At 35.6% G+C, this 12,772-nt stretch overlaps 2 protein-coding genes across 2 annotated transcripts; both read right to left on the bottom strand.

Annotated features, from left to right (window-relative positions):
• Positions 1 to 8,997: 8,997 nt before the first annotated feature.
• WICANDRAFT_78157 (uncharacterized protein) lies at positions 8,998 to 9,846 on the bottom strand (the record flags this gene model as incomplete). The annotated part of the gene is made up of 1 exon (XM_019184674.1): positions 8,998 to 9,846. The coding sequence occupies one exon, from the start codon at positions 9,844 to 9,846 to the stop codon at positions 8,998 to 9,000; it is 849 nt and encodes a 282-aa protein (XP_019040742.1).
• A 628-nt stretch (positions 9,847 to 10,474) lies between these two features.
• On the bottom strand, positions 10,475 to 12,100 carry WICANDRAFT_91124 (uncharacterized protein). The gene has a single exon (XM_019186276.1). It carries the CDS (start codon positions 12,053 to 12,055, stop codon positions 10,718 to 10,720), a length of 1,338 nt encoding a protein of 445 aa, XP_019040741.1. The 5' UTR covers positions 12,056 to 12,100; the 3' UTR covers positions 10,475 to 10,717.
• Between the last annotated feature and the right edge of the window lie 672 nt (positions 12,101 to 12,772).

Genomic DNA, 12,772 nt, shown 5'->3' with positions numbered 1-12,772 from the left:
CGGTATCACACTAGCCATCACTCCAAGTTCGTCTTGAATGAAACACTTGCCATAGGCTAGTAGTCCACCAAATCCTTCAGCGCTCACACACAGAATCGCTAGATGTCTGGTATGAGTCTGTTCAAGGCTTTCACAAATCTAGATTAAACCTCAGTAGTATCCTCTAGACTCGCTCCCACCTCATGCTGGATACAGTGTATAAAGCGGATGATGGATCGTTACGATCACCTCCAAACTTTCTCCACCATACAGCGAGGCCAATATAATAAAATATTGGGTTCAAATTTTATGAGCAATGCCTACTTCCTTAAGGGTTCGTTACATTCTCAAATGCTTTCGCATGAAGTACCTTTCGGTCACTTTTCACAAGTTTGTCTTGGGGTTGTATTTTCCCACCGCTTAGCTTCCTCATTCACAACCCGTGAAAATCTTGTTTTTCAACTTTTAACTCCGAGTGTTGGACGCCCCGACTCGTTGCAATTTTTCGCGACCCCGAAAAAATCTTAGAACCAACAGTTTTTGATAACATTGCAAAGTATGATCAATTTAAAAATATTGTTGATAGGTCTTAGTTACTCTTAGCAAATTAAGGTTTTCCTATATTTGGAATAAGGATTTACCAAGACAGCGGCTTGAGCTTCCCAGTTCTATTCTATTGGATGCATCAGATAGGTGTACAATTATTGGTCAATAAATCTAAGTGAAAGAGTCCCCATCTTCACAAGTTGTTTGTTTGATCAAGTTTTAGTAGAAGACATATTGTTAATACTGTCCAATGATGAGAGTCAAAGGTGGAAAAGTCTAGTTCTTCTGAGATTACTTGTGGTATTCACGCTGCTCATCAGCTTCTTATCACGGGTTTTATCTCGAGCTAATGTCATCTCCATTTTCTTCTAGTGCAATATTCCAGGTGACTGTTCTTCATTCAAATCAGTTCTTTGATCTTTGAGTTATTAGAGAGTGTGTTTAGTAGTTTTCCCTAATTTATCTAATTTGTGTAATCCTCTGACTTTACTTAGCGGCGCTTCTTGATTATGAATACTAGAACATGATATACACTTGCGTGATTTTACTATATATATGAAAAAGCTTTTCACTGTTCCTTCTACTTTTTATACTTTTACTATTCTTCGAGCTAATCAGTCTTATGAGTTTCCCTAACATCTATGACCGTTAAATTTGATTATTTTGCTTTAACATAAGATGAGTTCCTAGTTGTGAAAGTTCACACTTATCTTTTCATATTAGTTGTTTTCATATCATCTTGTCTTGGATCATCAGTGCTCCTTTCTTTATTTCTCTCCACCCCCTTCCAACTATTTATATTCATAATCTCATTTGCATATAACCAATTATTCTTCTTCAGTATTTTTGCTATTCTCCTTCAAAAATATTGACCTTGCTCTTTGTCTTTCATTTCAATCATCTATTAAATCTCATTCATATGCATTAACTCTCAGGTTCGTTCAATATTAATGAATCATGCTCTTGCTTCTGCTTTCTGTTCTAGTCAATTTCATTAATTCATAATTCATATTGGTCATCAGTGCAATCTCACACATCAGAGATCAATAGATAGATTTCAGTCTGGAGTTCTCAACGTTATTTGATACTCCATGTAGTTGTTCAAAGATCAAACCAAAAAGATTCCATTTCCATCATTAAAATCAAAATCATTAGTGGATGTACGTAATCTTTTCTAAAACCTTTTAAAAAGCAAATTACTTTGGACAAGAAAAAATCACCAGGGGGAAGCTTGATCACCTGTGAGCTGACAAAATAATAAAACTTTTGCTTTCTTTTCAATCATTGTATGTTGTTCAATATTGAGTTTAGTTGGTGATTCAATTTTCACATCAATTTTCACATCTTCCTCTCTTCAGAATCAACATTACATGGCAATTCATTCCCAATCCAATTTAAATCACAATTGTACTTCAATATAAGATTATCTCCAATAAGCCAACTAGCTGTAATAGGGCTCGAAATATCCATGAGCTGGACTATCTTCATAATATGTGTTATTGAGGTCTTCCTCTTGTGCTTTATCTTCTTGTTGATCCTGCTCATCTATTTCAGCAGATGTACTGCTAAGTAAGTCATATAAATGTTCTTCATTTTTATAAATTAGAACAAAGGCTCCTTTAGAACACCTAAATTCTGTCAATGAGCGCTTCAAAGTTCTTAAAAAATAGATTGACTGAGAATTTTCCGCTGTTAATCTAGATCTTTGATTAAATGAATGAAATTATAACATGATTTGATCACAATTCTAAAATGAGTAGCAACTTCATTTTATCCAGAATTTGCGGTGGTTCAGGGGCTTCAAAGTTAATGAATAAAGAGCCGATTGGAAATTTAACACCAAATTCTTTCTTTCAAAACATATATGATGGCTTCAGATGAATGGGTAATATTATCTCTTTTTTTGATTCAGATATCCGTAATGTTTTTAAACATAATACGATTGAGCATGATAAATGATTCTCTTTGGTCAGTTAGAGTTGATTTTTCATCTGCAAAGGATGAATTAGATATGTTGACAAATGGATCTCTAATTCAAGTTTCAAGTATTCATATTTGAGGATTCTTCTTGAAATTTAAAGCTTGGATAATCTGAAATCTCTAGTGATTATACTATTTCTCTTGTTGTGTTTCAAAATTGGATCTGTGGCTTTATAATCAATGTTGTGTTACTAATAGATTTGATATCTTCATCACCAGCAGGAACCTTGAAACGTAAGTCTGAGTTAGTTGTAACGACACCACCTAACTGTCATCATGAAACAATTCCCACTTTGAAGACCATATTCAGATACCGTTGAAGCTTATAGGCCCACTGTTATTGTTTGTAAAATGTCATGAGTTGAAACTTGAAATCAGGATTCAGACTTCAGACTTTAACTTGTTGTTGATTCTTTTTTGTGGCAATCTTAGGTAATCAAGTGTGGTGATTAACAATCACGCTCTTTTAAGGGGTTACCCATGCTTGTCTTCCGACCTCATCACGTGAAGTATCTTGGTCGGAATTGGGGCTACGTCGAATCACGATCGATTTTATTTCTGTTGTGCTCAGAAGACTATCGTTGGAGGAAAGTTAATGTAACTGCCAAAACACTGGTTATTGGTTATATGCACTTCATCAGCTGCTCTTACTGCTCAATTCTGCTTCCCAATGAATTGCGTTTTTTGAGAAAATAGGTTTGATCAACATGAATATTACAAAGAGTTGCCACTTTGAATCATTAATCAACTGAAATGAATGTACAGAATGAACTGCTGCAAACAATTATCTACCGTAATTTTCACATTAAGCTTTTATTTTTTGTTGGTGGCAATTATCTTATTGGAGCTTGAGCTTTAGAAATTCAAAAGTGATCAAATTAAACTCAAGTCAATGTTATGTGGGATTTATTGAAAGAATTCTAATATTCTTGTGATGTTGGTCAGCTGCTTACATCTCAGTCATCTAATTCATAATTACTGAAATGGAGAGCTTTACTCTAGCATTCTGCTGAAGAGAAAGTCTTAAAGCCTTTTGCTTGCAATCTTGGTTTCAGTTTGTTGATCAAGATCTCCATTATTGTTGAATTAAAACCACTCGGGAAGAAGAGGTCAAAGTATCAATCTGAATACCCTCATATCTCATATAAGTCTTCTTTGGTTGGTTTGGTTACTATACTGCATTATGGTGAATAAACTTCATGTATACATCAAGATTTTTATTGCTTGAATCTGTCTTTAAGATTATTTTTCCTCCTGCAAAGAGAGTGTGTGAGAAAGAAAGTCAGAAACCTATCGCAGCATAGCTCAAACTTTTCAATGTATATATGGGGTTGTTTTAAAAGCTGAAGTTTCACATCAAGTGTTGCATTTCAAACGGAGTAACTTCATACTGGAGAACCAGAAGAGTCAGTAAGTTCAACTGATAGCAAGAAATAAAAAAAAAATTACAAAGGTAATGATTGTATTGTGAAATGTCATAAAAGTGATCTAACGTTTGTTTAGGGGTTCATGGCGATTGAAAGCCACATGTCTGTCATATTGAGATTCTTCACATTCAAAAGACCAAGATGATTACAAATGTAGTTATCAATAATAGGCGTCTAAATCTATTATGTCATTATTATTCAACTGGATGTACAAATATACATGCGCTAATTAAGCTTCTCTATATCTTTACTTCAATTACAGCGATTTAATTTTAATATCACTACAGCAATCCCAATATTGTTGTAGTAGACATCACAGCTGTAAATCGGTACATCAGTATCATTGTCAGCTAAATTATATTTCGAGAGAATGTTTGGACTATATATATATTATATAATTATTCTATAACTGTTATTATAATAATATTATAATTATAATTGATCATGACTAGACTTCATCAACATGTGTTTTTTTCTTTCGGATGTTAATGTGCAAATATTAATATTGATGATTAATTATAACTGATCAATATGAATCTATTAATATAATTAAGCGCCTAATATAGTTAGTTTATAGACGTACTAGCTATATGTCAACGATCATCGGCTTTTTAATATCAATTTTAATTAACGTCGACCAATTATTGCATTTTTCTTATCCTCTTTGACGAAACTTATAGACGGCGTAATTGCATTCCTCATCCAATTATTATAATTAGTTCATGTCAAATACACTAAAAGTTAAAACAAATAGACGTATACATGTTCGAATTTACTGAGAACGACGTACTGATGATCATTAATATTATATAGGGCGAATGAATTAGCTGCTTATAAACGACGTCATCAGCAGCTTATAACAAGTTGGTAGCGTGATATGCTCGATCAATTCGACCTGCTATATCAGTTTTTAAGCTAATTCTGAACTTAAAATATAATTAATATACACCAATTTTATTATAAAGATTAACAACTAGGACTTAAGTACTACCAGAGAGTATAATATCAATTGCATTCAGATGAAGCCTCGACCTCTGTAATTAATGAATGTGATATTGTTTAGAAGGTTTTGAAGTCATACAGTCTGAAACTTATTGAGGCAGACTTGCTAGTTTGAACACACTCACTTCCTAGGAAATATACAGCTCGCAGCTTGCAGTTGTTATGAGCCATCATATTAAGATCTGCTATTCGGTGAGGCTGTTCTGAAACATAACCTGCACCCAAAGTTTAAGACAACGAACTTTTCTCTGCGTTTGTACTCCCACTGGAAAAGAGCATGATTTAAGAAAAACTAGCCTGCTAAACTCTACTGCAGCTTCAAAAAATAGATAGTTGTACTATTTGAACGTGGTTTCGTTAGGTAGCATGTAAAAGAAAAAATTATTGTCAAAAACGATGTGCTCTGAAATTTTCATGTTCTCCTAACTATGGAGATTTCAAAAAAAAACCATTTTGGCAGATTACGTGTCACTAATTCTGAGGCCAATTTGGGGGCAAAAATGTATGATAAGTTAGTTCGGAGATTTGACTATGAGGATTATGATGGATTTCTCCTTATAGCTTCACATAATAGGGGATAGGACTTGTGTATTACACATGCTAGCTGAACACCGAGAAGGGCATTGAAACAGGGCGTTTTCTGGATGACTAAGAGTGCTATCATGCAAAACCACCTTCGATGGAATAAACTCCTGATCAGAAAGAAGAAATTTTATGTACTACTGAAATGCTGCAGGTGATTGAAAAGTAGATGGACGTGGGATTTACAAACGCATTTCACACTGAAGTTTAAAGTATTATAAAGAATATACAATAATCAATCAATAACTCCTACAGTGAAACGGAATGATCAAAAACATAAACTTATATTAGGGCTCAACATCCAAAAAAGTAACACTACGACCACCATTACAAGCGTCAACGTTGTATTTCCACATCTACTTTCCAAAGCAGTACCCCTTTGAACATGGGAGTTCCTCTGACGAGCTGTAGTGTTCATTTTATCGGATTCACAATCCACCCATGTATCACCACACCACCATATTCTGCTTATTCCAATCTCAACAACTTCACTTCTGCCAAATCTGACACCTAAACTGTAAAATTCTCTAAATTTTTATATGGAAACCACCTTTAAAATAACCATTTACAGTCAAAACTGATCCGGAATTTTCAAAAACAGGGGTTTTCCTGGACCCTTGGATGGATTTTTCAACGCCATTGATCGGATTTTGCCTGGTTTCCGCGAATTTTGGGCGGTTTTGGATGGGTTTTGAGGATCAAGCAATGTTTTCAGGATCAAGGAAATAAATTGGGCCTCTTTAATATATATGCGATACCAAATTGATTGAAACGTGCATTTTGATTTCTTGATTGTAGTAGCTGCACGGTTCTATTAAACCCTTAATTTCAGAGCTCTTCATAGGTAAAAAAGTAGTTGATCCTTGGAAGACACACACAAATGCTCTATTTTTTCATTTATAGTTTTGGGTATGATATCTAGAATAGAATGAGTTCCAATGGAATGAAAAAATGTGATTTGTTAACGGATTCATTCGTTATGTGAAGGAATAATTTAAGGAAAGAAGAAGTGTTCGTGAAGTTTGAAGGTTGAGCATTCCCAAGGTACGGAGGAATTTTTCAACGCGTTATTTACCCTGGCTTTTAAGAAGGTATCACGTGATCCGGGTCATGTGATTCAGACTAAAACTTTGCAGTTTTTCAGAACAATGGTAAGAAACACATGTTGGTGTTTTTTTCGTTACGATTAAATATAGATTCACTGTTCTCTATTTCATTTGCTTAAATCGAGTTATAATAAAGAAGTACATTTTTCAATTTTACCTTGTCGGCGCCAAAAAATCAGCCATTCGTTTGCAAAAGCTGACAAGATTTCCCGATGTAGTATTTTCACTTCGCCGATATCCGAAAAGGGTAATTTACCCAGTGCAATTTGTCGCTGATCACATGACTAACTTTTCAAATGTAAATAACTAAACAACAATATTATATGACACAAATATAAACAAAATACATTTATATAATCTTCAGCTTTCAAAGATTGTAATTAGATAAAATTTATGTTTATTTTGACCTTTCTAATTTTGTTTTCAAATTAATTCTAAGAATTTTAACGACGTACATATCTTGAATTTATAAAACAAATAAAGGTATAGCTTTGTACCTTAACAAAATTTTCTTAGAACACCCCAAAAATACATTCATCTTAAAGAGAATTCAGTTTCATGATGATTGAATAATTCTAACATATATATTATCTAGCAAAGTGTGTTGAGTAATGCTGCTTGAAAGTGAGAATTTTGAGTGGTGGGCGCCGGCGGCGCCCGTTTTTTTCATTCTCTCATAGTTAATTTCGCCGCGAAAATGCGTAACAACTACTCAAAGACTAAGAATTAAAGAATACTGAGCTCAGTTGACCTATTAAAATTGCTACCGTTAAAACAGCTGAAAGTTGGAGATGAAATAGACATAAATCAAAGAATCTTCATATTTGAAACTGAACAATTCACAAACGAAACTACCCTATACACAGTTAACCATGGTACAAGCTTCGTGTTTGTTCGAAAGTTACCCAAATTCTTCCAATCAAGGATTCTTTTGGAAGCTTTTGGACCGTAGAATAAGATGGTGTTTATTATTTGCTACAACGTATTATGGTTGTAAAGTTGTGTTCTTTTGGTTTAGTTAATGTTGTTCTTATGCGTAAGACGCGCTTTAAAATTTCCATCATGTAAACATGATGTAATTTCACTACTAATACAACCGTGGTAACGAATAAAAACCACAAAAACGCAGTACACAAACAACCACCTCCAATAGAAATGGATAACAATTGGACCACTATTCACAAGAAACATTCCAAAGATAACTGGATTATTAAAGGGCAGTGGGCACTATTTCCACTTTTCTTCCTTTATTCTTTTGTTTCTTTCATACCACAAGTGTCATCAAGGTTTAGGTGAAAACACTTGAACAGAGAACAAAGTAGGTCCCATAACACCTCGTTTTGAAGCCAATACTAACCTAGTGACCAGAGATGCTGATGAGTTCGATGTGTGCCTTAATTTGATATTTGTGACACTATGGAGGTATGTTTTTTGCAAAACACAACTAGAGACTAACAGTAACTCTCTTTCGCTTTAGTTTGCTCATTAGGTGTTGGTATAGCTGACTGACTTGGATGGTTGATACTATTTGGTTCTGGTAGCTTGGGATTTTGGAAAGTGCTATTAATGCTGGGTGAATGATAAATTATACTTATAATGATAACAACATTTTATTTGAAGTGAGCTGATAATTTGCTTTGATTTGACTTGATAACAGGATATGATACTAACAAGAACTCTATAGGTACTGAATAGAATTGATTAACTGAAGCTTCAAGGTGAGTATTGATCAATCATGCTCGAGATTTTGATCATGAGGAACTGGTGCCTACTGTGATTGGTTTTCAAGTGGGTCTTAGGCTTGGTTTCGCCTCATCTGGCTTTTGAAAACCCTGCATTTTGGCTATTGGTTAAATTACTTGCAAGTTGCAATGTGGTATGCAAAAGGGGTTTCGCTACACATGCACGGTTGGGTCGGGCTCTAGACTCTAATTAGTCATAAATGATACAATATTGATTTTTCATGATCGTTAATAATAATAATAATATTGTCGTTGTTCGTGAATTATTTTATACTTATTGAAACTTGAAAATTAGTTGTATTAGACCCATAATCAATAATAAAACACAGCGCTCAACCGATCAGTTAGAAGTCAGAACCCAAATTTGAAATATCATCTAGGATGCAATCCCATTCCTCAGAGTCAAAAAGATTATAATAAGAGCGTTTAAAATGGACCTCAAGTAATGGAAGTTCCCCATCGTGACTATTTATCTTATTCTCCACTTCAGTTTTCAAAGCCATGGTAGCTTCTGGGTCTCCTGAGTTCAATGCATCAAAATCTTCTGGGCTTTGCTTGAATAATTTCATCCCGATGTTCTGAAACCCGATTGTTTGAAATGACACATCGCTTAGATGAAAAGTAATTGAAATTCTATAGTACAAGTTTCTTATTGAAGCAATTGTCCTGCTGAAAACGATATGCACAACTGTTCGCATGCTCTTTAGACCTGATAGTTTTCTCTCCTCTTCTACAACAAGCACAGCCAATGTATGTGAAGATACCATCAATTTTCAACCCTTCCACTTCGACAAAATGAGGATCATACTCTCTCATCGCTTGACCTCTAAGGATGATTTCATAAGCCTTTTCATTATCAATCAAATGCTCAGCATTAGTAGACCTGTGCTTTTGAGTGGCAGCAGTCTCAGGAGACATCAACGAGGAGCCATTTTTGTCAGTAGGTTCCTGCAGCTCCACAATTTCCATCTGCGTATCATTAGAGATGATTGATTCAGCACCGCATAGTTCTTTAGATGAAACAATGGAATCTCTTGAGGTTTCTGGAGCTGGAACTTGATTATTCGAAGCAGCCTTTGCTAGCCTTCTTCTCTCCCTTCGCTCTCTTTTCTCTCTTTTTCTTCTCCTTTTCTCTTCTTCTTCAGAACCACCTGTAGTACTGGTTTCTCCAACAGCTGTTGCTGGCTCGTCTTCAGTAGCACAAGAAACATTAGAGCCTTCCAGTGCTTCCAATTCCACTTTATCTTCAGATCTCTTTGACAGCTTTGCTGGGCTAGTCATTTTGAAATCCAATTTCTTCTTCTTCAAAGGACTCGTCTGTTGTGCAGCTGAGCTGCTTATTGTCTTAGCAGGAGATGCGAATTCAAGATCGCTAGGGCTCTCATGTTCCAATTGATCTTCCATGGACTCCTCAGCATCTGATACAACAGGAGTACTTGGTTTAATTGAACCAACTTGGGGCTTTCTGGAATGTTTCGGCATTTTTTAGTTATGGTTTCACCTGGTTGAGGAAAAGTATGAAGAAGGATTATTCAAATTAACTTTTCAAATCTTTTTATGGAACTTGTTCGTTGATTATTTATGACCAGTCACATTTTTTATCAACGGTTGTTTTTGGATTTGTTTCGACATTTCCATAACTGGATTTTTCGCTAAGGAGAAGCCGCAAAATATTCGCAATATCACGAAAAGGGAACATTGACTTACTTGTTTGATGCCTATATCCGCAAAATGGCGCAATATGTCACCTGATATTTCTTTTTGCATCTGTTGAAGCGGACTTTTCGCGATTCGCGAACCGTATGTTTTTTTCTCCGAAGTTTTAAAATCGTATCTGAAGTTGTTGAATGAACCCTTCTGATTTGGAGTTGTACATCAAAAGCTGGGGCTCTACTCGTTGAGGTAGATATAGCTAGCTTCGTCATAGAGCGAACTGTGTCGACACCAATAATAATGCGCTGAAGTGGGAGGCTCTGTTGCTACAATCTATTTTGAGCTATTGCTGTTCAAAGTTGGTGTTTGATTCAGACCTCTGATTGAGGATGACATGAGAGAAACAAATGTCAAGACTCAACATTGACCTTTTTCTACATTAAAATCTATGAAAAGCAAATCAAATCAAGTTCTACAAATAAAAAGCTCTTAATAGCTCAATTGGTTCTGCCATCACGGTGGCTCATATTCTTACAGTTGTGTACATGGTGATATGATGTGTTCGATTGAATGCTTATTCAACCAAAGCTATAATTTAATGATTTGAAATACAAACAGACTCAATGTCTCTAAGATGGTCCGACAATTACTTTTCTTTAAAAAGCGTCAAGTCAGAAAACCAAGCTCAAACTAAGCTAGATCACCGTACCCTTTTAGTGAAGCCAGTAAGGACGCATTCCATTTGACTCTTCTGTAACCCACTAGGCCTAAAAAGAAATATAATATTAAGCCCCTGATTGCCAAATTGATCTTTCAAATCTCTTTTAAGACGCATGATGTATCTTGGAATAAATAATGAGTTTCGTTCAAATTCGTCAGCTGAAACCTTGCAAAGTAATTCTCCTATTTCTTCAAAGCCCACAAGATCAAACTTGAACTTTCTTGAACTAGGAGTAGTTAGTTTGGCTGTTAATTTGAGTGTGTAGAAGCGTTTTATGGGGTGTTCATCTGTTCCATTATAGGAACAACTCATTGTATGACCTGAATTCCGAATTGTGACCAAACCTCTCTTGCATAGGTGGCAGCCCGGGTATGTTTTTATCTCATCAACATTCAGGCCGTCAATAATGATCATGTTCCTGTCATAAGCTTTAATGGGGTTGAGGCTTAACATATCAGCAATAGCTTTTGAGGCCTCCCTAGCACTGATTGACTTGTAAAATATACCATCAGTACGAGTGTCGTTGATATCTGAATTATATGCTTGAATACTAGTACTTCTTTGATTTTGAACTATCGTAGAGCTGACCGGTTGATTATCAACAATTGGATGGCGACCTAAATTCAGTATTTCTAGCCAGGAATAACAGCTTTGGCCACCCCTACTAAATATCTCTAGCCCTATATCATTGCTTTGAGCCTCTAGTCCATAGTCAAATAATTCTGGTGTTCCGTTAACTTGATCTTCTAACTCATTCTCTTTGCGTTTTTCAAAACTAACAGATGACTTTTCAATCTTAGTAACAGAATGAGTCTCTTCATCGGCTGCAACTGGCATTTCAGCAGAGGGACCGCTTTTGTTTTTTGATCTCTTCTTTTTTTTCTTCATAGAGCTTGAGCCGTTAAGTTCATTAGTGGTAACACTCTCTGATTTTGAAGACCCAAGGTTTGGAATTGGGGCCTCAACTTTGGATTCAGCCAACTCTAAGTCTTCTTGTGGACCAGCATCCTGCTCAATGACTCCACTGGATTCTTGTGATGAGGATGAAGCAGAAGCTTTGGGAACATTTCCTTCCTGTCCCTTATCTTCATTAGCATTTGCTTTTGAATAAAACTTCTTTTTCTCTCTTTTCTGTAATCTTTTCAACTTGTACTTGTCCTTTTTGGACATATTTGGAGGCTCGATATTATATTGTTCTGGAAATCCATCAGTTTTGAGTTCAAGCTTTTTTTTTGATGGACTACCTGGAGCATTATAATTTGGCTTCTTCTCCCTTTTCTGTAATCTTTTCAGCTTGTATTTGTCCTTTCTGGACATCTTTGAAGGCCCAGCGATGTTATCTCGTTCTGACGACCCATATTCACCTTTGAATTCCAGCTTTCTTTTTGATGGACTAATTGGAGTATTATGATTTGATTTAAGTGGTTGACATTATGGATGATGATTCATTATCTAAGTAAACCAACGTCGACTCATCTTCTGAATCAGCCGAAGTAGGTCTTATTGAACCAACATTGGGCTTTTTAGAATGTTTGGTCATTTTCTAGCTATGTTTTCACCTGATCGAGGTGAAGTATGAAGAAGGATTAATTCAAATGAACTTTTCAAATCCTTTCATGGTTCTTGTTCCTTGATGCAGTCACATTTCTTATCAAGGGGCTGTTGGATTTGTTTCGACATTTCCATAAAGGGAGTTTTCGCTAAGGGGAAGCCGCAAAATATTCGCAAGGTCACGAAAAGGGAACTTGGAATTACTTGTTCGATACCTATCTCCGCAAAATGACGCAATCTATCACCTGATACTTTTTTTTTGCAAATGCTGAAACCGGACTTTTCGCGAATCGCGAATAGTGTGTTTTTTTCTTGGAAGTTTTGAAATGAATCATCGTATCTAAAGCTGTTGAACCCTTTTGATTTGGATCTGTACATCAAAAGCTAGAACCCTACTCGTCGAGGCAGATATTTGCTACTGTATCTTACAGGTAGTTCAAAAATCTCCTTCCTTGTCAAACATTTTCACACAATTATTGCAGG

This window comes from Wickerhamomyces anomalus (assembly GCF_001661255.1).
Source record: "Wickerhamomyces anomalus NRRL Y-366-8 unplaced genomic scaffold WICANscaffold_2, whole genome shotgun sequence".
In the NCBI taxonomy this organism is placed as follows: domain Eukaryota; kingdom Fungi; phylum Ascomycota; class Saccharomycetes; order Phaffomycetales; family Wickerhamomycetaceae; genus Hansenula; species Hansenula anomala.
Note: the sequence above shows the minus strand (reverse complement) of the source record. Positions and strands in the feature narration are given on the sequence as shown.